At 44.2% G+C, this 24,908-nt stretch overlaps 1 protein-coding gene across 1 annotated transcript in view; it reads right to left on the bottom strand.

The window, feature by feature from the left end:
* Window positions 1-24,067, bottom strand: part of KCNH1 (potassium voltage-gated channel subfamily H member 1) — a 322,053-nt gene extending 297,986 nt beyond the window's left edge. The window contains exons 1-3 of the mRNA XM_077811958.1: window positions 23,989-24,067; window positions 7,948-8,071; window positions 7,597-7,703 (exon numbers count right to left, since the gene is read on the bottom strand). Coding sequence (XP_077668084.1) covers window positions 7,597-7,703; window positions 7,948-8,071; window positions 23,989-24,067 — 310 coding nt within the window. The remainder of the gene's footprint in view (window positions 1-7,596; window positions 7,704-7,947; window positions 8,072-23,988) is intronic.
* Between the last annotated feature and the right edge of the window lie 841 nt (window positions 24,068-24,908).

Here is a 24,908-nt window from a genome sequence, read left to right as displayed (position 1 = left end):
CCTGTGTAATTTCCTGCTCTGTGTCCAGGATTTGAGATTCTATTCTCCCTGTACCTTCTTTGAAGCTTCTAATAAACTTTTCCGCTTCTCCACCCCCTTGTGGTTATTGGGTGACGCACACCGGGCAACGAACCCCTGCTGTTGCTTGCCTCTGGCACTGCTTGCCGGCAACATTGCCATGGTCAATGGGGACTTGGTTTATCAGTTTTATGAGTCCTAGCCTGTGACAGAAGGCTGGGAACCAACAGCTGAGCCAGCACTCCGGTCACTTAAACACCAATTAATTTCCCCCAGGGTGGACCTGGCAGGGCCAAATTAATGGATTAGAAGGGCTGGTGGAGGACTACCAAGAGAAATGGTCTGTTAACACAGGAAGTATAAGGCAGCACAGGAAGGAGGGGAGGGTGGGGAGAGAGAGGCAGGAAGGAGAGATCTCTGGGTAGAGAGATCTCTTCCCTCTCCTACTCGGCGGAGAACTGAGGAGAGACTGAAACTAAATAACATGGTGTATGGATTGGTAAGGTAGGGGAATAGCAAGTGTAAACAAAACACCCCAGCACAGTTTAATAACTGAAGGCCTCAGAGTCTGTGTAGACAGATCAGACAGGAGCAGGATGTCACCTGGTGACATAGCCATATTAGTTTGACCTTCCTGAGATGAACTGAAGTTAGGCGTATGCAGTGATGAGCTGCCAAAATCTTAACAACGGGTTCCTTCCTCACCCCACCAGGAAGTCGTTGCCGACTCCTGCCCCATCCAACCCCCTGCGTTCCTTGACGCCCCCCCCGGACCCCTGCCCCATCCACCCCCCTCCCCTGTCCCCTGACTGCCTCCAGAACCAAGCAGGAGGGTCTCGTGGGCCACCATAGTGGGTGCCCACCCCACCCCTAAGAGCCAGAGGGACCTGCCAGGGGGTGAGGTGGGGAGTCCTGGAGGTGCTTACCTGGGGCAGCTCCCAGGAAGCATCTGGCAGGTCCGTCTGGCTCCTAGGGGCGGGGAGCGTAACTAGGGGGGGGAGCGGCTGCTCCCCCACTGATCACTTCAAAAGTGACGCCTTAGGCACCAACTCCAGGGGTGCTCCAGGGCTGGAGCACCCACAGGGAAAATTTGGTGGGTGCAGAGAACCCACCGGCAGCTCCCCGCCCTGCGCCCAGCCCCAGCTCACCTCACGTCTGCTCCGCCTCTGAATGCACTGCTCCGCTCTGGTTCTCCGCCCCCCTCCCCTGGCTTCCTGCGAATCAGCTGTTTTGCGGGAAGCCTGGGAGGGCTGAGAAGCAGGTGGCGGCTTCCTGCTCAGGCCGAGGGTGGCGGAGGTGAGCTGGGGCGGGGAGCGGTTCCCCCGCGCACCTCCCCGGGTTACCTGCTGCAGCGTGGGCGGCCCTCCTCGCACCCCCCCACCCCCGGCCCCAGCTCACCTCCGCCTCCCTGGGCCTGAGCAGGAAGCCACTGCCTGCTTCTCAGCCTGCCTCAGCTTCCCGCGCAAACAGCTGCTTCGTAGGAAGCCTGGGGGGCAGAGAAGCAGAGCGGGGCGGTGCGTTCAGGGGAGGAGGTGGAGGTGGAGTGGAGGTGAGCTGGGGGTAGGGCAGGGAGCTGCCAGTGGGTGCTCTGCACCCACCAAATTTTCCCTTTGGGTGCTCCAGCTCTGGAGCACCCATGGAGTCGGCGCCTAAGGCGCCACCTTTGGCCGGTTAAATTTAGAAGCCCTTTTAGAACCGGGTTGTCTCTCGCAGAACAAGCGGTTCTAAAAGGGCTTCTAAATTTAACAACCGGTTCTAGCGAACTGGTGCAAACCGGCTCCAGCTCACCACTGGGCGTATGTATTTTACAGGGAATGAAAGGGAGTGGGTTTGTGATATAACAAGACATTGGGTTAGAATCACAGCTAGATAATCCTCAGCTATGCCAATTTATAGCAGCTGAGAATGTGACCCACTGTGACTCTTCCTTCACTTTCTCCACCCTCTGCTCCCACACAGTGGTTTGGACCAGTTCATAAATCACTACGTGGTCTATGCTGCAAACACTACAGGCCTACTGCACCTTGCTACCTATGGTTCTGCTTAAGTCTGCTGGGCACAATTCACCTGGTGCGGAGGGTGAGCACAAGCCCTATCCCTGTTTCAGTGATTTTAACCCTGTAGAAATTGGAGGGGAGGGGGGATTTCACCCTATAGAAAGCACTGTACTTATTTATATGCATGAGCAGAGTGTGGCCCCAAGTCACTCTTTTTGGGCTTACATACCATTCTGTGTACTACCTGAGTGCCTTCTTTTGCATTGAGAGATGTACAATGGAAAAAATAATTTCATTAAACTTAATAAGCAGATAGCAATACTGGTGAAATTCACTCTACCCACATACAGCCAGGCATCAGGTTGTACACAAATGAAAAGCACAGGATCCAAGGAGGTGAAATCCAGCCTCCCAACACAATAGCCACTACTTCAGCATATGTGCTGGAATATCAGTCACAGCTCCTCTGAACCACTTGGGAGAATACCAGGGCTGCCTAATCACAGAGCTTGTCGCCCATCCCTTGGCCTACCCCTTTGTGGGCCTAGCCAGAGCTGAGACAGACACCCCTTTAGGAGGAGACTCCCCTCTATAGCTGCAGCCCATCCCACCTTTCACAATGCTTCAGTGTGGTCCGTAAGCGGTACAAAGGTCCTTGCTCAGACCTGCACACCGGGAGAACATCTGTATCTGCTTATGGAGGTGAGTGATTACAGTAAAATCCCTTCCTAGGCCAAAAAACAGCACCCTCCGTATGCAGCTGAAGAAAAGCTATGTAATTTGAAGGTTTCTGTTAGCAGGAGGGAATCTTCCTCATTAAACTCCGGTAAAACTACTAAGCAGTATATTTTGCCTCTCAGGCTGGTGTGTTTAATCCTGTAACTCTTATGTCTTTGCTCCTAAAAGTCTAGGCTAGTCTTCACCACTACAGCAATCTTCCTTTGAGGCCGCACCACCACATACTGGATAGTATCCATTTACTATACAAAAATGCCTTTCTAGCTGTTCAAATTTGGACAAAAACTTAGGCAAGTAAAGTACAGTCTTACAAAACCTAATACATAGTTGTTTCTGCTGCAAGGGAAGCAATGGAATAAAAGACAAACCTGCCCCTGCATTGTTCATAACCCAAATCCTAGAGCGTTCTATTAAGGTGTGGGAACCAGGAAATGAAACAGACGAGAAGTTACAAGTGGAATTTACTCATCCATTTTCATCTTCACACTGAGAGAAACGTAAAAAGCAAAACATACACTTCAAAGAGTGAAGAGTAAATTAACACTCAAATGGCTTTAAAAGTTGAATCTAATGGTATTATTGAGAACAGAGTATATTGGGCCAGATTCTCAGCTGCTGTAAATCTTCACAGCTCCCTTGACTTCAATGCAGCTGCAATCATTGCTTTAATTTTCCTTAAACATTCAGAACATTGACACTACTGCAAATCCAGCTTTAATAAAATAATGGCATTAAACTGTTCGAGCTTTTTCCTGAAGTTACTGTAAGCCTGTGTGTTGGCTCTGGGAGATCTAGGTTTACAAATTACCTTCAGGGGGCCAACTTCTCCCCTCAAATCCACCAGTGCCCCTCCACTGGATTTCACCAGCATAACTATGAGGAAAATGTGGTCTCTTTACGCCCAAAATTTTAACTGCTTGCACTTCATCTGTAGACTTTCTGCAGTTACTGTTCTATAAAGCAATATCTTAAATAACCTGAATATGTTTCCACATATATATGCTGCACAATTAAGACCCCACCATACAGTGCTATGAAATCCTCTCCAAACCTTAAAGTTCAGTGAAGAGTAGTACTCCTGCATACTTATTTAGAGAAAAAGTACCAACACATGCTAACATGAAGGCAGGATACAGACTCACTGTCTTTAGGATACATCATAAAATGCTAGCGGCTAAGTCATAATTGTGACCCAGCGTAGGCTCACAGCCATTCTGTACTAGCGTAGTGATGGTATGAACTTGCCTACAATGACCACGGTTTTTTTGTTTTTTTTTTTAATGCTGCTAAGTAAATATTGACATCAAGTCACTGCTTTTGAGATTGTGGTGTCAGCAGTCTATGCCAACCCTGGTTAAATTATTAAATGACTTCCATCTATTGACTATACACCTTCTCCTGCTTCCATTTAAAAATCAATGGTTTAGGATCAGGACATACATCTCCCAAAACTGGAGTGTGAGCAGAGATGGGATTACCATTCGCAAAGCTACCATGTATGAAATGCATGTCAATATGCTGATTTGTCCCCAGTATCCACGTATGATACATCTGAAAATTTTGCTTTGTATTCCTTGTTTCCAGCTGGTAAGTTACATTTAAAAGGAGCTAAGAATACATTAATTAAATGCAGAGCTAGTCTACACTTTTCAAACAAAATTGTTTAATGGTCTTTTTTCTAAAACAAATTTTCATTTTTTCAAAATATTCTGTTTATTCAGTAACAAAAATAGAACTATTTAATTTTTCTGCCACCCCTCCTCCCCCCATTTCAGTGGCTAGGAGGGGAAAAGCCAACAAAAAGAGCAAAAAACAGGTTTACAAAAAGGTAGAAAACAGGAGGAACAAAATTAAAAAAAAGATGTGTTCAAAGCCAAAACTTTGTTGTGAAAAGTTTCAGAGGAAAAACTGTCCTTTTCAAAACCTGCTGAATGAAAGTTAATTTGAAAGTTTCCACATTTTTCATGCAATAGTCACCATTGTTTGATCAGCTCTACTTCAATATTTATCCAATATTAATTTTCCAAATACGCAACTGCTGTATTTACACAGGCCTATTATGTGATCACAAATGGAGGCTCGGGGTGCAGGGGAGAAAGGGTTGTGGTCTATGAAATAATGAAGCGGGGCGAGGGGAAGGTTAGCCATAAGACAATCTCTCTTTTAAGAGGCAGTCCATGTTATGAAAATATTTGAGAACTTCTGCTTTATATGTTACATCTTGGTTCTAGTGATATACAGGTTCTCTCTCAAGGTCTGTCTCACAGTAGACCAGGTATCTCTAATATGACTAATGAGGTTGAAAAATGTACAGCTTTGTAATCAGGGGTCGGTGTTACATACTGAAAAGCAATAGGAAACAAGATCTATTGGCCTCTAAGAAGTGGGATCCTTCATTAAGTTACGCCAGTGTGCGGTCATTTACCTAGATCTTCACTAGAGTTAAATACCAGATTTAACTGCTGCCTCTTCCGTGCACCTCCCTTCTCCAATGGCCTGAAAGTCCTTCAATGCAGCAGACCCACCACAGTGCCACTTTTTTGACCTGGCAGGTGGTGAAGAGACTGCACAGGGGAATGTGCTCCTCTCCTTATGGCTGTGTGCATGGGAGGGCTGGAGACAGGGAAGTGCTCGGTGCATCCCCCACAATGTGACTGCTTTAAACCTGCATGGGGGGACAGCAAGAGTCCCCAGATGTGACTATAGCCCATACGCTGCAGCACTGACAGAAGAGTGGCTGCATAGCTACTCAGTGCCGAGTCACTGGTTAATTGAAAGACGCCTCCTTCCTTCAGCCCCTCTTGGATACCCTGACAACTGCTCATTTACTTGGCTTTGCATGCATGGAGGGGAGCTGTACTTGTCCCTGTGGCTGCTAACTATTTTCAGCCTAGCAAGACTAGGAGGGAGGGATAGCTCAGTGGTTTGAGCATTGGTCTGCTAAACCCAGGGTTGTGAGTTCAATCCTTGAGGGGGCCATTTAGGGACCTGGGGCAAAAATTGGAGATTGGCCCTGCTTTGAGCAGGGGGTTGGACTAGATGAGGTCCCTTCCAACCCTGATATTCTATGATTCTAAGACACAGGTAAACACCGGAGGCAGATGACACTGGGGAATGAAAGAATCACAAATGCTCAGCATTATTCAGCTGGTGCACATGGCTTTTCTAGTGATCGGTATTAGCAAGGCTGTGCTCCAGGAAAGCACCCCAAGCCATGGTGCACTCTTAGACGGAACAGTGCCTCAGACTGCACGGTAACAGGCAGCATAACCAGAGGCTGGAGATTGGAAAGAAAAATAAGGTGGTTTGAGGATTATTTTGAAATGACGACAAAGGCCAATGAAGTGACATCAGCAGCCTTATAGGACTGATTAGATTCTTTTAGAAAACAAAGGATTGAGTGCAGCCACAGATTGGCACTGGCATACAAAGCCCTTATTACGAGGGCCCTACCAAATTCACAGCCATGAAAAACATGTCTCGGACCGTGAAGTCTGGTCTCCCCCCATGAAATCTGGTCTTTTGTGTGCTTTTACCCTACCCTATACAGATTTAATGGGGGAGACCAGTGTTTCTCAAAATGGGGGTCCTGACCCAAAAGGGGATTGTGGGAGGACACATGGTTATTTTAGGGGGGTTGCAGAAGTAAGGCATGCCATCCCTACTTCTGCGCTGCTACAGGTGGCTGCTTTGCCTTCAGAGCTGGGCTCCTAGCCAGCAGCTGCTCTCTGGCCACCCATCCCAGAAGTAAGGGTAGCAGTACTGCAAAATCACACACAGACACACTAACCTTGTGACCATCCCCCCCACCCCCCTCCGCACAACTCCTTTTTGGGTCAGGACCCCTGCAATTATGACACCATGAAATTTCAGATTTAAATAGCTGAAATCATGACATTTACGATTTTAAAAATCCTATGACCATGAAATTGACCAAAATGGACTGTGAATTTGGTAGGGCCCTACTTATTACCTTTCAGTGGCCTATGTGAAGTGATTGATTCTCTCAGATAGCTACCCCACAGCTGGCCCTAATTGGCAGTTTCAGCAGAGAGACCAAGGACCAACTCTGCAGGGAGACTGGAATACCCTTCTCCATTGAGCTGGTTCCTGTAGGTCAAGGCTGAAGTGCATTGGCGAGACAAAGTAGGGAAGGTTACATTACTTACAGAACAAGTACAATACAGGCTGGTGCAAAGAGGTGATCTCCTCCCCATTAAATGAGACAGTCAGCAGAGGTTCTTGCCTGGGAGCCCCTGGATTTAAATGGGAAGCAGCTGCTAGCAGGGTTCTCTGTCAGGGATCTTTCCCAAGGGACAGATTCCCTCACTGATCTGACAGAGCCCAAATTTGTTAAACACCTGGGCTAGCTACAAAGCTAATCTTTTTAATTGGATATTTGGGACAGAGTTGGGTTGGTGGATTGCAAGTTGGAACCTCCGTAGGTTTGTATTTAGAGAGGTCAGGTTGGTTGGGTGGGTTTTGTTGTCATTATGGGATAGTCCATGTAGTATTATTTATTGAATTCTAATGTTGACATGCTGAAGTATTGTTCTGGAAGCTGAAGTAGTTGTAATATAAGTGTGAGCAAGTGAAGGCCTCAATCCTGCAATGTGATGCATGTGGGCAGACCCCTAAGCTCTTGCCTTGGCTGGACTCTGTACAGGTAAAAGGGTTTGCCCTTATGGATCAGACTGCGGAATCAGGTATTAACATTAATTTAATAAGACTGCAGTCTTCCAGGCTAGCAAACTGGCAGCTTTCACCAATATTAAAAACCACACACCCACCACCACCACTCCCCCGCCCTCCACTTTACCTAAAACACAAAAAAACAACTTACTGTTCTTTTTGTACATCAAGATTTCAAAGGAATTCATTTCGTAGTTCTCAAAAGTTTGCCGCACCTTGTCAATTGTGTCTTTGTCTGTCAGCTCCCCATACATAAAACTGCAAACAAACCAAGGAATTCAAGTAAGATATTGGAGAGACGTACAAAGCCATTTACTTATGGCGTGAAAGAGACAAAAATTGCCCTTGTTTGATGGTGTCCTATTATTTCACCTGCAAAGCATAACTGACAGATGCATCCTAGGGAAATTAAAGAGAAAAATGGAACAAAACAGACTTTTTTCTCAGGGGACAACACAACACTACAAGTTATTTAATAGAAAGTAAATCTGCACTCAAATACCTGCAGGTGCTGCTTTTTTGCATAACTTCTGCTCTGTGATATCCTGATAGCTTGCAAAATCCATCATTGCTGTATACAATGGGCCAATCCACTATCTGGGCATTACCCAAGACAAAATTAGTATCTGTTTGAAAGAACACATTGGTTAGACAGTTAGATAGCTCTGTGGCTGCATTCCTATATATATTTATTTGTTTGGGGCCCAATCCCACTCACTTTACTCACATAGTATTCCTACTGATGTCAACAGGATTATTTGCAGATTAAATTCACTTTACTTGCATAAAGCCTGAGTGATTGGACTTTATGCAGGTAAAATATAGGGTATGGGGAGGTGAATCCCATCCCCAATCCAGGGCTAATATGGGATTACAGCACTGCTCCTCTTTCCCCTCTCCCCCGCCATTCACCAATCCAGCTCCACCCACTGGATAAGTGACCAAGACCTCTGTGCAACAGTTGTCTGGCATGTGCTCTGAATTTGGATTCAGTGGCCCTCCTATTGCCTTCACCCTTTGCTGTTGTCGATTCTGACCTATCTGGGACTGATGCAAACACCTTTTTCCATGGCATACAGGGCCCAGAGCCCCACTAGCAGATTGAACATGGTGCTTAAGAGCAGGGCCAGATTTACATTTTTGCACCTGTAGGCACAGAATCTTCAGCGCCCCCACCTGCAGATGACCTTCGTGTTGCACCCAGTTTTAGAGAGGTAAGGTGCCCCTAGAATGCTGGGACACCCAGGCATATGCCTACTGTGCCTAACTGGAAATCCAGCCCCGTTTAAGGTCCTTTTGCGGGACATCCATGCCATGGTGAATTTTACCCAGCAGGAATATAGTGAGCAGAATTTAAGCTTCAATGCTTACTACTGCTTTTGTAGAATTAATGTATCATTCAAACAATTAGCACATTGACTATTGTATATACAGCCAGATTCTCCACTGCCTTGGACCTTGCTCAGCCAGCTGCATCTGCACAAAGTGAGACAAAAAACACTATGCTCCACTCACTCATGCAGAGGAATCTAATTTGCTCTCATTTTAGCACTGACTTCTCGCAGGTATCAATGATGACACAAGGAGCCAGGCAGGGAAGAATCAGGCCCATCACCATTATGCAGGGTGGCTAGACACCCAAGTGAAATTAAACAAAGAACAAAAAGGGTTATCTAGGTCTCCATATTTGTATTTAAAGCACACTCTGTATTTATGGCAGTCATCAATGATTCCTGAAAGTAAAAGACTAAAGACAATTTAACTATTAATTGCGGCTGGGATTTTTTTCCTTTTCAAAATTTTGTAGCAAGCTTAAAATGGGTTTAAATATAAAAAAAAAAGTTCTTTATCCACTTACTTTCATTGCCCAATCCTACTTGCAATACAAGTATCTGTATACACACTTTAGAGTGAAATATATTGGTAATAGATCTGCAGGACATCTTAACTTCTTTGTTTCTCACAACCATTTTAAATACCATGGCTTTTCTTAGGCAAAGCACCTTGTTCCAGAAGCACTACATGTACGTTACCCCTCACTATGATTCACTAAAATAGTTATTTCTTCTTATTGTTTTTGCCTGAATCAAGTACTTTTGAGATTTTTTTTTCGACTACGAACACTGCACTGTATCTTGTCTGGATACATTTTTTAAAAATCCATCAGGAAACAAAAAGCAGCAGTGAAATATGCAAATATGAACTTCAGGTCACATTCTGTCCCAGCATCAATGATTTTGATGACTTTGCCCATTCATTTTAGTTTGACTATCATCTCCTCTTCCCAAAAAGGAAATTCTACTCCCGGAGCTGTGTACGGGAGCGCCTATTAATTTATAGGGTGGCTCTCCCCAGGCATCTGAGCATAGAACTTGGCTCCAGATAACAAGTTCTATAACTAGAGACCTGAATTTATCTATATCTATCTTAGGTACTTCTATGGCCCCCCAATACTGTCATAGCTGAGTGCTTCACAGTCACAACATGCGTTTTACAGATGAGGAGCTAAGTGACTTGCCCAAGGTCACAGAGATGGAAGAGGGAACTGAACCCAGATCTACCAAGTCCCAGCTCAGCACCACAACCGCTGAATGAGCCTTTCTTTCCTTATCCAGCTCTATTGCCCCACTCCATTAGTGCTCACAAGGTGAGAAATCCATCTGTTGGTGAAGAGCCCACACAAAGCCTGCACACCACAGAAACCCCAGAGTACCCCATAGTGAGGATGTGGACCATGCTGCCATGCAATGACATCCTTGGAACCCCATGTGCACAAAGAAGTTCAGCTGTGCACTGGCTGTAGATATGGGGGTGCAGAAGGAGAGCTGGAAGCAGGATCCACATAGGCAAATATCCAGGAGCCCTGTGTGTAGCCAGTGGCCAGAAAGCATGACACAGGTAGCAGAGGGGGAGAGCTACACCCCAGCATCCTGCCCACTGGGTTGGGAAAGGGGATTCCATCCCACCAAACCCTGCTTGTTTCTTCAGTCCGTGGGCTGGGGGATTTCACCTTCATAGAAGAGAATGGAGCATCACAGAAAAATATGAACTTCTCTGCTTTCTACTGTACAGCCCTCCTCTCTGCATCCCACCTGCCACAAAGCAGGTTTGCGGCCATTTGAGGCCCTCTCCTGCTGGCATTCCATGTGTGTAACACAGCAGGCATCTCAGTTGTTGGGGGTCTTGCCTTTGCTGAGCCCTGCAGGATATGGCACAAAATAGGGAATCCTACATATCACCTACCCTGCACAGTTCCTTCTTATCAGTAGCCGCCCCCAGGCAGAAGGGATATTAGCTGAGCACAGCCCCAGTGCTACAGTCAGTGCTCAATTGCACTGATTTGACTTTACGTTTCTGACAGGTCTCTGACAAGACACGGCTGGTAATCAGTTAAGCAGTCACTCCCTCACACAGGAAGATATCAAACATCTACTGAGACAAGCCTTGCCTTCCCGGCTGCAGGGGCACCCACCCTGGAGGCAGTGGCATAGCTGCGGAGCTGCCATACGACAGGAAGGAGGGATTCTCTCGTAGACCCCAAGCAAGAGGTTACAGCCACTTAGGGACTTCCCAGAGGGCATGGGAGGCCAGGAAAAGAATAGGCAAGAGGAAGGACATGATTAGACCAAAAAAAAAAAACCAGAGGGTCTGTAAAAATACTCACAGGAGCTGTTGAAGCCCTAAGGCTACAGTAGTGGCCCGGGGCAGCTCTTTGTGAGGCTTCCTTCCCCACCACCCTAGGAGATCTCCCAGACTGGTTACTTGGGCTGCTTCCAGAGACAAGATTAACCCATTATATGGATTTGGGGCACCATTTCCAAACCTGACTAGACAGCCGAGGACATGTATTATGCACAAAGTCCTAGCCTGGATGCATCACAATGTTTGTGAAATGGAGCTCTCAAATCCCAAGAGGACAGGGCCCCAGTTCTCCAATCTGGTTGAGGAGCACTCAGCAGGAGTCCAGACCTGACAGCAAAGGTGCCCCCAAGTCACCCTTCCCTATCCCCTCTCCCCTCTCCCAGTCCTGGGGCTGGCTGGGCACCAATCCAATCCACAGCGCAGACTAGAGTGGATAATTTCTGCCAACTCCCCACAGGAACCATTATTGCAGCTGGACGAAGTGGTGTCCCAGCCATACCTTTTTTAAGAGGTCATACCCTCTATGCCAATGACCAGGAGGGGAGGAAACATAGGAATCGTTATGCCCGGTGGGCACGAAGAAGAATCCTCCACTGGCTACTTAAGCTGTGTTTAGCACTGTTCTGCACTGAGGAAGTGGTGCAAAATATATTGGTGAATCAGGCCCAAGATGTTACCACAATGTTAATTTGGCCACATAGCATTCCCTACACATCGCTCCCGTGGCGGAGAGGGGCTGTGCAGGAGCAGCAGCTGGCTGGGCAAGAATGCCCCTGGCACAGCACAGGCTCTAAAACCCCTAACACTGCCCCCTTGTGAATCCCAAAAGAGGTGGGGCTGGGAGGACTCTGGAGATTCTGGGTTGAGCTACAAGCCATAGGCAGTCTGGAACAGTCTGAATCCATAGGGCACAAAGCTCTTGGAGATGCAACACAAGATCAGACCCAATCTCCTCCTGCTTAGGCAACTGAGCTTATAAATTCTTCTACCCAACGAGATGCACAGCTATTCATGCAAGCAGATCCACAGAAGTCATCCCATGAAGATCTGTGGCATCTTGAAGTCAGTAGGACTGTTTGCATGATTAAGAACTGCTTGGGTGAGTAAGTTATGTAGGATTGGGATTTAAGAGCCCACTTTGTGGTCACACTCCTATGTATGGAGTACATCGCACCACCTCCCCTTGTTATGCCCCAAGTTACTGTGATAACACTTCATAGGTCTTCAGTAGAGTTTGAACCCAGCATAGGCTTTTACATTTCAGGTAAAAGAGTAACCCTCTTAGTTGATATCTGTAGCAGTCTCTTATCCTATCTGCAGACATAGCACACTTAGCTAGTGTTACATTAGTTACCTGGGCACTGAACTGCATAGATGGCACGTTACAACCAATGGCAGAGTGCAACATGGTTTGGGATGTTATGGAGGCCAAAAGTATAACTGGGTTCAAAGAAGAGTTAGATAAGTTCATGGAGGATAGGTCCATCAATGGCTATTAGCCAAGATGGTCATGGATATAACCCCATGCTTTAGGTGTCTGTAAACCTCAGACAGCCAGAGCTAAGAGTGGATGACAAGGAATGGATCACTCAATAAATTGACCTGTTCTGTTAATTTCTTCTGAAGCATCTGACACCAGCCAAATGTCAGAAGACAGGATACTGGGCTAGATAGACAACTGGTCTGACCCAGTGTGGCCGTTCTTATGTTTTCATGTCACTGAAATAGGCGTACAAAATGCTACCCCTTCCCTTGCTGAAATTAACAAGGGGTCCTGTGGAAAAAATAGTATGTAACAATTATATAATTAATTACACCAAAAAGCATAAACGTAAGGGGAGTAAGTTTAGGTTTGCCAGGCAACCTTAGTTCTGGTATTTCCAAATTTGTGGAGCACTTGACTTTGCAACCTGAAGATTTTTTTTTTAATATAGTATTTTGGTTTTCATTTTTGACAGCAAATGTAGTTATAGAAATGTAGTGCTCCCTTGTAAATACATCTCTCTCAAAACCTCTATAATCAGAGAGTTTACACTCACAATTTGCATTAGTGATTCCCACAGAGCAATTATTTACTCGATCATTTTAATTCAGGTTTATCCCTAAATTGTGCAGACTTTTGCTCTCAATGGTGTAAAGCAGAAGTAACTATCAAGGTCAATGGTATTACACCGATATATCCCCAAGGTGAGATCAGCATAAGGCCCAACGTCTAGACAACTTTGTAAGGAAATACATTCTTGGAATTCTTTTCAAAACATGAATAACTATTTCTTTGGGCACAAGTGGCTTAGAGCCTAAACGCAGAGTAGGTGGACACACCCACTAATCACAAAATTGTTGGCAGAATAAGAAGTGCAGTATGAGGCCCTCAAGACAATATTAATCTGTTCAAATGCAAACAGCAACTTATACTGCTAGATAGGTATTGAGGTAGCCGAGTAAAGCCAATGGGATAACATGCTGCTCTCATATCAATGGAGTTGCACAGATGCATATTTTGGCTCAGTATCTATTGAGCTGATTTCTTGGACAGGGATGGGTTGATATTTAAACATCACCACATTATGTGACCTGATTTGCCATGTTAAAATGAATCCTCTTTGCTGAGAAATGACATCTGTGGCCATTGTAATGTAAGTCCTCAATATTCTGCCTCTATAGTACATAGTTTTGAACTGTAGAGCCAGGCTATATCTGAAAATAAACACCTAAATATATACATACAAAATGGCCATATTAAGGTTCACATAATAAAACACACACTTTACTGAGACAAAAAGGGTTTTGAAGACTCTACAATTGCTAGGGCATGAGCAAAGCTTCAGTGCATTACACACATTTCAATGCTGCATTCTAAGCCTACTATTTGCACATAGAGCATGGTACACAGACAGACTGAAAAGAATTGCAGAAGATGCATTTCATCATACTTACCACAAAAAACAAAGGCGACGCTAACTAAAACAACAACTTCAAGTGACTCAGTTTGACCAATTGCACAAAAATGAAAGCTACTTTCAGCCAGCAGTTCATACAGAGATTAATAGTTCCATGCCAACATTTGTTATTTTACATTGCTATAGTAAATATTTCACAACAGACCTCTACCACCAGAAGAGTTTCAACGGCAAACAGCGATACATTCCACCAACAGTGATAACCCTCGCTCTTTTGATGATTACATATCTTTAGAAAGATAGTCAAATATCAAATTAAGTCTACAAAATATTTTTTTAAAAGAAACACTTTTGCAAACCATTTTCCCTCTTTGTAAATTAACAGCAATTGGTACAGAACAATGGAGAAGTAATGGCTGAAATGGACAGAATGCATGGAAGCTGTCATGTGTATATTGTACATAGCATCATTCTGTACCTGTCTGTCTATGAGATAATGTCCAGACTGAAAGTTAAAAAAAAGAAAGCATGTTAAAGCAAATGTGGCATCTAGAATGAAGTAACTTTCCAAAATTAAAGTTATCAGTCAATAAAATTAATATTAAAACTTCACCCTGTACAAATCTGCAAAAACCATATAATGTACTATTTTTTTAAAAAAAAGAACAAAGATAATAATGTTTAACAATTAGACTTCATTTAATTGTTTGTTTTTCCCTTTCTGGTCTTAAAAAGAAACCCAGTGAAGAGCCTGTTTTGGGGTACATTAGTTATATAGATCTTCTGGCAGTTTAAAATAAACCACTTGATTTATTGATATTTTCAGCCATCAAGAGTTTTAAAAGCATTTGACCAGACCTAATTTTATGCAAAGTCTTAAGGGTATGCATTACAAAAATGCATTAACAGTTCTCTAGCAAACAGGTTTCATTAAGATTTGTTTTATGATCTTGTTCTAGGATTTAATACAGATTGATTGATTGATTGATGAGTTGAATTACTACCATGGAACTTTTGGGGGTGTACAGAACATTAATTTTAAAATGCATATCTATCATCCTTATAATCTATTCTTTTTTTCTTACTAGATCGGGTCATACATTTCCAAACACTAAAAATTAGAAGTTCTTAGCTTAGTAATAACTAGCAAAGAAAAATTTCAGTATTCAAATTGGGCAAAATATTGGGATAACATTAGCTTACTAGAGAAGTAAAAAAGTTATGTTGCAAACTCCAGGTCTGTGCTGCTCCCAGTGAAGTTAATAAAAGAGTTTTGCCATTGACTTCAAAAGGAGCAAGACCAAGCAAGAACAAAAAAAATTGTTTCTTCACATTGGCCCTAATTCAGCAAGGTATATGAACATGTTCATACTTTTAAGCAGCTGAATAGTCCCGGTGAAGCCCGGGAGGGATTACTCATATTCTTAAATACTTTGATGAATCAGAGCCACTAGGCCCAACCTAAAGACCATACCTAAGCAAAAACTCCCATTGGATGTAAACTTGCCCACACAGTCTTGCACGATTGGGTACTTAAGGAATGTCAGCTTTCTGCATTTACATTTAATAAATGAGTAGAAAGTTAGTTCATGTATCAGATGCCTACTTTGTTTAGGTGAAATTCACTTTGCCTTATGCAAGTGAAGTGACAGGGACTGGAGGGAGGTAAAATTCACTTTCTAGCCAACACCACTCCACAGATGCTACTACAATTTATGAGGTGAAATAGCAGCCTTCTCTGCAATTTCTTCCGGGCGTTAGGCCCTGGCAGCCACATAATTGACAACTCCACTGTCCCCAGTGCCCCCTCTGCATCGGCCTATGTGGGATTAGCATAGAGACCTCTGAAACCAATGGAGTTATAGCACCTTGAACCAGTACAAAGGAGTGGAAAAACAAACGGTCTGCTACTCTAGCTTTCCCATTAGTCCCTCTAGAGGCTTTAACTGGTGTAGACATTCTTCCACCGACATTCCACAGCAAAGTCAATACCCCCTGCCACTAGCAACACCTGCTTAAAGGTTAACTTTGTTCATTCCAGCAATTTGTGTATCAGAGATACTCACTGACATGCATGGCAATATGCAGCCGAACCTCAGTCAGTCATGCTGGAATAAGAAAAGGAGGACTTGTGGCACCTTAGAGACTAACCAATTTATTTGAGCATGAGCTTTCGTGAGCTACAGCTCACTTCATCGGATGCATACTGTGGAAACTGCAGAAGACATTATATACACAGAGACCATGAAACAATACCTCCTCCCATCCCACTCGCCTGCTGGTAATAGCTTATCCAAAGTGACCACTCTCTTTACAATGTGTATGATAATCAAGGTGGGCCATTTCCAGCACAAAACCTGGATTTGTGCTGGAAATGGCCCAACTTGATTATCATACACATTGTAAAGAGAGTGGTCACTTTGGATAAGCTATTACCAGCAGGCGAGTGGGATGGGAGGAGGTATTGTTTCATGGTCTCTGTGTATATAATGTCTTCTGCAGTTTCCACAGTATGCATCCGATGAAGTGAGCTGTAGCTCACGAAAGCTCATGCTCAAATAAATTGGTTAGTCTCTAAGGTGCCACAAGTACTCCTTTTCTTTTTGCGAATACAGACTAACACTGTATTCTGTGTTACTCTGAAACCTGTCATGCTGGAATGAAATTCACAAGCAGCACAAGGCATAGGCACCCATTTACGTTCTCAAAAAACAGCTTAAATGGCACAAAGCCTATGTGCCAGCCCACTGCACAGAGTGAATTTCACCTACTAATGGTTGGGAGACATTGCAGAATTTGAAGATTATCGAAATTTGTGAATTAGCAGACACAGATACATGATAAAAAAGAAAACAAATACAATGGACCCCAACATATACTCTGTTCAATTATTTTGAAAACCACAGTTTAGTTTAATGTATGAAAACACTTATAAATAGTCATTTATCTGAATTACAGTGCATTTAGTAGCCCCAGTCATGAACCAGTCATGACCCCCTTGTGCCAGGCATTGTACAAACAGTAAAGAACAGTCACTGCCCCAAAGATCTTACCATCTACATAAATATTTCATAGTATAGGAAGTTATTTGCATAACTTGTAAAAGTAAGTCTTAGTAAAGGGATATCAAAATGCAGCACTCTGCTGCTAAAGCCACACTGTCAGGTTAAAATCTTTTTTCATGTTTCCTATGATAATAAGAACAATTTAGGTTATTAAAATGCAAAAAAACTTTAGAAATTCAATTAGTTTATTCCACTTTTTATGCTGTTTGCTGTTACATTTCTCTCAGATTGAGCAGAACATAGCCTGGCCAGTTTCATTTTTTATCTTGCTAGTTAATTTCTCTTACAAGCCTCACGTATGGCACAATGTTGCAAGGTCTGTTTGCAGACAGTAAAATGGAATGCTTGTTTGATTTTTTTAAACTACTTCCATTAGAATTAACAATACAATCATGGAAACAATTCTGTCATTCAGGATTTGCAAGAGGCTTTTTTTTATTTTTAAAAAAAAATCTAAATTTAGGACCAAATTTCATTGGACACTGTCTTAGTAAATCTTTGCTGAGAAGAGGTGTCAAACCATTTCTGAGTGGGGCGGTTGAGAGATTTGTCTGATTCACAATGTGAGAATCAGCTCTGAACCCTTCAAGAGGAATCCACTTTGGTTACTAGAGACAACAGGATTCTACTCACCATATCCCTTAGCAGGATGGGTCTTGGTGATGTTCTTCAGTACCAAGGGAAAAGGCCTATTCTATTAAATATGGCATAATCAACAGGGCTGATATTCCCTCCCAGAGTACAACCCACAAGGGAAGGCTCCTCTCATGGAGATCCCTCTATACTTTTTCTGTGAGGCTCCTCTCATGGAGATCCCTCTATACTTTTCCTTCAAGGGATACAGGATTTGCCCCTGAACCTGATCAGTCCCCAGTGATCAAAGCAGATCTCAGGGGATCCACAGAAACGGTCAACTTCACAGGCATCCTGTGCTTCCAAACCCTCTCATCCAGGTTCTCTTATTATTCAGCTCCATTAAAGCAGTGCTACCAGGGGCTCCCCCTGGCCTGGCCATGGGAAGTGGGCACCACAGAAGAGATATTAGAGCCCTAGGCTATATTATTTTTTTCCAGGGAATTTTCCTGAAGGGTACAAAGTGCTTCTCCCAGGCCCCACCTCTGCCCTCCCCCACCCAGACTCTACCCCCTTCCTCCATGCGAAACCTAAACCTGCAGAGCATCCTCTCTGAGGTCCAGAGGAGGATGGGAAGGGAGAAATAATGCCACAGGAGTGACTGAGCTAAACCATCAGCACAGGACTGGGGAAATCCACAAGTGAAGGGTCTCCTGCACCTGTGGATCTAAGAGAGACTATCCAGGGCCATGCTATTTTCTCCTGATTTGGTGCACTGTAGCTCAAAAAAGGTCTGTGCAGACCAAAAACTTCTCAGTGTCTCATCCTCTCTACTAATTAATTGTACTAACAACTTAACCCAGATTAATGTTATCAGACCACATAGAAGATTTAACAGTCTGTTTGTGGGGGAAAAGTTACCTTGTGCATGAATTTAAGTCCTTTTAAAATATGCTTTGATATGAATACCTCAGTACTAAAAAACACAAAACAACCCTATTGGAAAGACACTTAACTGATTTTTACTAAAGTTTACCCTTTTGAAGCCTGTATTGGCATTCCTAGCTCACCCAAACCTCCTAGTGACATCAGTGGAAAAGCTGGGTGTGGGGAAATTGTAGGACTGGGCCCTGAGCAAGGACAGATGCCCCCTAAGCCACCTTTCACCTACCCAGCAGTCCCAGAACTGGGGGGAATAGAAAGAGCCTTCTATGTGTCTTAGAGCAGTGCCTGGGCTGCTCTGAGTTACTCCCATTAGAGTGGCCCCCCTCTCAGCACCCCATGACCTGGTCATTATTTGTATTACAGTAGTACCTCAAGACCCCAAACAAAACCAAAGCTAGATTGTGCTAGGCCCCAGTTTGAGGCAGCTTTGGCTCAAAGGGGACTTAGGCAGAACCAAGAGTCTGGACCTCGATGTATAAAATTTTGACACATCCTTTTCAAACAAGAAAGATAAGATTCATCTATGTTATTGCCTAAACATTATCTTATACAAGAATTGTTTATTTTGTTCTATAAGCATTTGAAGCAAAATTGTTATACAAAAGAAAACACATGACTATTTGGTGCACCTCTCTTATTTACTGTATTATTTAGCACCATATTATTGTACATTGAGAAGTCTATAAGTAGTTGGTAAAAGATTTATATATGGGTAGATTCATGGGTATTGGAGCACAATTTTTATACTCAGGTAGGTATGCCAGTGTCTTTCAGCATATAAATAGATTGACCTTGAGCTAAAACTAATTATAACATATTAGAAATATGGCATTATCAATCTTTGTTTGCATAATACAAGTAGCTCAAAGGTTTGAAGCCACACTGGTCTTAACGTTGTATGATCTGAAATCTGGAATAGATGTCTTTTTTAATATTTGTTTAGCTATGTTATCGTCTGGACAAAGCTCTGGTTTGGTGATATATTTCCTTACTTTTATTGTTAATATTCAGAAGTATCTGCACTCTATTGAAATTCAATAGTCATTAGACAATAGGGCTTGATTCTGCAGCCTTTACAAGGCAGAATTCTGCAGCCTTTACAACTCCCTCTGATCTCGATGAGAATTTTGCCTGAGGAAGGATTGCAAAACTCAGGCCTATAATTCTGTAAACTTAAAGGATTTTTTCCCTCTAGATTATTGATAAAGCATTAAAATATCATTTTATAAAAATGAGTTGCCTGTAACATACTGCACCATTTGAATGGAGTGCATTGGCTGCAGACCAAGATGATAGCTGTGATACTGTTATAGCATGTTGTATACCACAGGGATATTGTGTTACCGCAGGAAAAACATGAATATGACATTAGCAATATCCATCAGCAGCCTAGTGATTTCTTCCGTACTGAACTATTTTACAGCATAGGCAATTTTCCGCCCACAGGGTGTTCTGGCCTTTTTACCTTTTTCACTTCTTCAGAACCAACCAGAACAAACCCTTTTTGTTCACCAAGCCTGACTAAGTCCCATGCACAACATTTATTTTTCTAACTATACCTGGGTAGTTCAGAAACACTGTTTTAAAATATTAAGCATAAGACAAGCTGTTCACCAGCAGAATTGTAAACAACATATGTGTGGGGTGGTGCATGCCTACGCCATCCCTGGAGCAGCTCAGGGAAGGGATTCCTCTTTGCTCCACTCTGAGGGCAGTAGTTTACTGTAGCTTTTTAAATGTTAATTCCCCCTTCACTCTGGCTGGCATGTAGGGGAAGGGAGCAATGGGTCTTTATCTCCCTGCTTTTCTCAGCCCACTCCTACGCAGGGCTGGGGAGACAGAACTGACCTTACAAACCCGCTCTTTCCTGCACCTGGGGTGGCAACTCAGGCAAGCCACATTTGCGGGTGGGGTCAGGGAGGTGCTTAAACTCCCTTATCCCAAATCACTGCACATGGGTATGACAATCTTCCTCCTGAAGACAAGCTATAGACATGAGCAAAACACTACGCCAGAATGAAAAGACCTGAAAAATCATGCACAATAAACTTAAAACCACCAGTTCTTTCAAGCACACATATTCTCTTTATGAGCTATACTTGGCAATGGAGACATGTCCGCTTTCAAGCTTCACATCTCATATCAAATGCTGTTCATAGTATTACATTTTAAACTAATGGTGAAATGGCATAATTAGTTGTGTGTTTTGATTATTGCTCCCAATAAATGGTTGCAGATAATTGCTTTATTACTGTTATCTAGTCTCATTTAGGTAGCTAGCTTCTCTGTGTCTCTAAAAAGAGAGAGTACAAATGTGGTCCTCAATTAATTTGTGTCTCTGATATAAACAGAGTGGTTTCTATTCTACACCCCCTTCACAGCAAGGTCCATATGCATCACACCAATTAGTCATAGAACTGACATTAATGCTAAGTCCCTCATATTTCAGTGGGAGAACAGACTCCCAAGAGCATACATTTGTGTATGTTTATCTGCTCAATATTTGGAGGCAGTGTGTAACCTGCTCTGAGCTGCCAGCTAAGTACTAACTTGATAAAACTCCCATAAAACTCCTTGATAAAACTTCAATGGCAAATCCTATCATTTTATATTTATTTCTCATCAGTCAGATTGTGACCCAGCCAAATGTGACTGAGTAGGCGAATAAAGGGGGACCAAAACCTTAACTTTTATGTGGCCACTTTAGCTTCCCCTGCCTCACAGCTTGGGTACAGGAGGCATAGCGAAGACTACAGCCCAGTATTCTCCTTCCAAGCAGGTGGGCCAGGAGAAGGGACAGAGGAAGAGGAAATGGGAGGAGCCTTGACTCCCCCATGCCTCCCGTAAACTGACCAGCAGAGCTGAGCGAGCACAAAGTGGGGAAAGGACTTCACTCAATTACACCCTCTTAAGAGCAAGGGAAGGGACTGTAACTTGAGTCACAATTCCTCCTTAGTGTGGTACAGCTGTGTGCCATCCCCTCCTACAAGGTTGAGCCTAGAGGTTCAGTCTAGTATTATTATAGCCCTCATGAACTAATGCACATCTGAGAGCAGGGGCCTGCTCTTTTTATTAGTCTGTGAAGCAACTTGCTCACCCACAGCGCCATATAAATTATAATGTCAAGGTAACTTTTGACACTGCTTCAGATGATTGTGGGGGTGTAGGGATGGAAAACTGATCAAATGTTCAGGTTGATGACTCATCAGTTCTGCTGAATAAAGTGAGAAGTTGACTTTTCTCATGATGAAATTATTCAAAGACTCAAGACAGTCTCTAGAAAAAATTTTAAGTAACTGAAATTGGAAGATTAGAGGTTCTATTTCACCACAGCCAGCCAGGAGATTTTATTTTTAAATAATGGGATTTTCAGTAAGAATGGATAGTATTTTTTTGTTCTAAGAATACAGTAATCAAACATTTCTCTAGGAAGAGAGTGGGAGAAGGCAACCTATTTAGAGTGTCACAATTACGTGTGAAGATGCATTAGTAGTACCCAGATTGTCTGCACTCCCGGACTTTCTAAAATGCTGTTGCTTCAATAAGAGCCTCCAGTTTTTAAAAAAAAAAAAAAAAAAAAAAAAAAATTGAAAATCGTTCCTTGGAGTAATTTGAGTTTCCAGCCCAAGATCAAATGAGGAATTGCCCTTCTTCACTTTATCATCATGTAGCTGATTATTTTTAAATAGTGTAATTCAATAATTGTGTTTTCTTGATGTGGGGGCCTGATTCTACACTCTAACTTATCCAAGTCCTTAAATTGCTTAGTATCCTCAGTGAAGTGAATGGGAGTTAAAAATTGGTAGAACTTAGGCCAAGATTCCTGCAAACATATACGTTCTTCGTTTTAAGTATTATGCATAATGTTTGCATGATTGAGGCCTTTTAAGGAAACAGCCTTTTAGCAAACTCCAGATCACATTAATACATGTTCACATGCAGTTGTGCAATTCTAAACATTTCCCCTTGCAACAATATACTGATTACTGTATTCTTGAAAAAATTATCCATCCTTAGGCTCACAAAATTTCAAATACCGTTTTCTTTACTTAAAAAAGAAACTTAATTTCAACTCCGCGAGATAGACCTCCCTTATCTTCCAAGATGACTTGGGGGTTTTTCCTTTTTTTCCTAGAGACCATCTTGAATTTCGAAATCATTTAGTCATTAAAAAGCAATTTCTTAGACCAAAAGAATCTCCCTGACAGTCAACTGACTTCTTACATACCCTGTATTTCCTTGAAGTCTGTGGGATCCTTTGGGTGAGTGTAAACTACTTGAATTAGTGAATTCCACAGGATCCGGCCCATAGTATGGCTGATGGTTTTGACATTTGGCTATAGAAGAACTACAACATTTTCAGTATTCAATTTAAACCATATACAGGCTAACACCTATTCACTCCTTACTGTTACAGAAGTGACAGGCAGCTATTTAGATCTAATAGACAAATGTCCTGAATGGCTGATATATGAGGTTATCCTGCATACACTGCTGTGTATAAGGAGAATGCCTAAGAAATATACCCCCTCCTTAGACACCCAAACCCAGGATAGGCTTTTTGCTGTACCCTTAATTTAAACCGACCCACGGATCGTATCTGTGATTACAGCAGCACCCGAACCCTCACCCTGCCTGCCACCGGAGCTAAGAGATAGAAGAGAATTAAGTCAACAGCAGAGAGATCTCCTGGCAAGCAAATTAAAACTAAGGCGATCGCCAACTACCAAACAACCGTCGCAGGCTCTGCCAAGACAGGCACATTGGGTCGCCTAGCCCCGAAGCAGCACGTCCCAGTGGAAAGGAAGGACGCAGCCCCTGAGCAAGGAGGAGGGCACCACCAGTGGTGTGGGAGAGGCCTGAGGAGGGGGCCGGGTGCAGTCCCAGCTGCGAGGAGCGGGCGATGAGTCTGAGCCTGAGCATGGCGGGGTCTCCACTGGGGCAGCATCCAGGCGGCTCTAGAGCGTGCCCGAGCCTCTCTCCCGCAAACCCGTCTCCCTCTCACATCTCTACAGCAGACACCTGAGCCCCGCAGAGCAGCGTCCCAGGGGTGCTTTACGCCAGATCACGGGGGTTTCGTGCAACCCAAGAGCCTGGACTTCCTTCCCCACCTCCCCCCTTCGGAGGGTCCGATCAGACTCTCCCCTCTACTTTCTGCGGGACTTTGAAAAGGCATCGCCGGCGGGATCGCGCCACCAAGGGCAGGGGCATAGACCGCTTCATTCAATCCCCTCCGAGCCGTGATGGTTCAAAGCCGGTTGGGCAGCCCCCGGCCGGAGACCGGCTGCAGGAAGGACTTCCTGGGTTTTCTTTGCCACTGCCCCCCCTGCGAGCCCCAAGCTCAGCAGCATTTCTGGCCGCCCCGGAGCATCTCCTGTTACTGGGCGTGCTGCTGGTGAATGCTAATCCTCCCCTTACCATTAGATCTCCGCACAATGTTCTCCAGAAAGGTGTTCTGGGGAGCCACCAGCCCTCTCCTTCCCCCAGCCATAGTCATGTCTTCCGGAGTCCAGCGCGGAGGCTTGGATCAGGGCTGCGCGAAGCTCAGCGCTCCCACTCCACGCTCTTCCCGCTCTGAGCGCCTCATGCTCTCCGCTGGGACCCCGCCGGCTCTGCAGCACCAGCTTCTCCAGCCACCCACCCTCCCACTGCATCCCTGCCGCTGCTTCGGCCGCCGCCTGGACCGGTCCGGCAGCGCCCTCTGCTGGGCACAATCTCAGCCATTCCCAGCCACGGTCCTGGTGCTGAGGCTGCGGGAGCGCGAGGAAGCTGGAGGAGACAGGCAACGCCTGTACTGCAGCACCCTCACCTGGGCGCAAAGAAATATGGCGAGACTGGACCGACTTCCCTTCCGCAAAAGAGCCAGCATAAAGGGAAGGGAAATCCTAACGACACACTACTAGTGTGGAAATGTAACCTGCACAGCTGGGGGTCAGCTTTGTAAGACCAGCGCCAAGGTCCAAGCTTAGGGTAAAAGTCATGGGAAACCCCCAAACATATCAACTTCAGCCGAATTTGCTTTGAATTATAGAGATTGTCAAGGTTCCTCCCCCACTCTGAACTCTAGGGTACAGATGTGGGGACCTGCATGAAAAACCTCCTAAGCTTATCTTTACCAGCTTAGGTCAAAACTTCCCCAAGGTATAAAATATTCCACCCGTCGTCCTTGGATTGGCTGCTACCACCACCGAACTAATACTGGTTACTGGGGAAGAGCTGTTTGGACGCGTCTTTCCCCCCAAAATACTTCCCAAAATCTTGCACCCCACTTCCTGGACAAGGTTTGGTAAAAAGCCTCACCAATTTGCATAGGTGACCACAGACCCAAACCCTTGGAT

The sequence above is a fragment of the Eretmochelys imbricata genome, chromosome 3 (genome assembly GCF_965152235.1).
Source record: "Eretmochelys imbricata isolate rEreImb1 chromosome 3, rEreImb1.hap1, whole genome shotgun sequence".
In the NCBI taxonomy this organism is placed as follows: Eukaryota; Metazoa; Chordata; order Testudines; family Cheloniidae; genus Eretmochelys; species Eretmochelys imbricata.
This window is presented reverse-complemented; position numbering and strand designations above follow the sequence as displayed.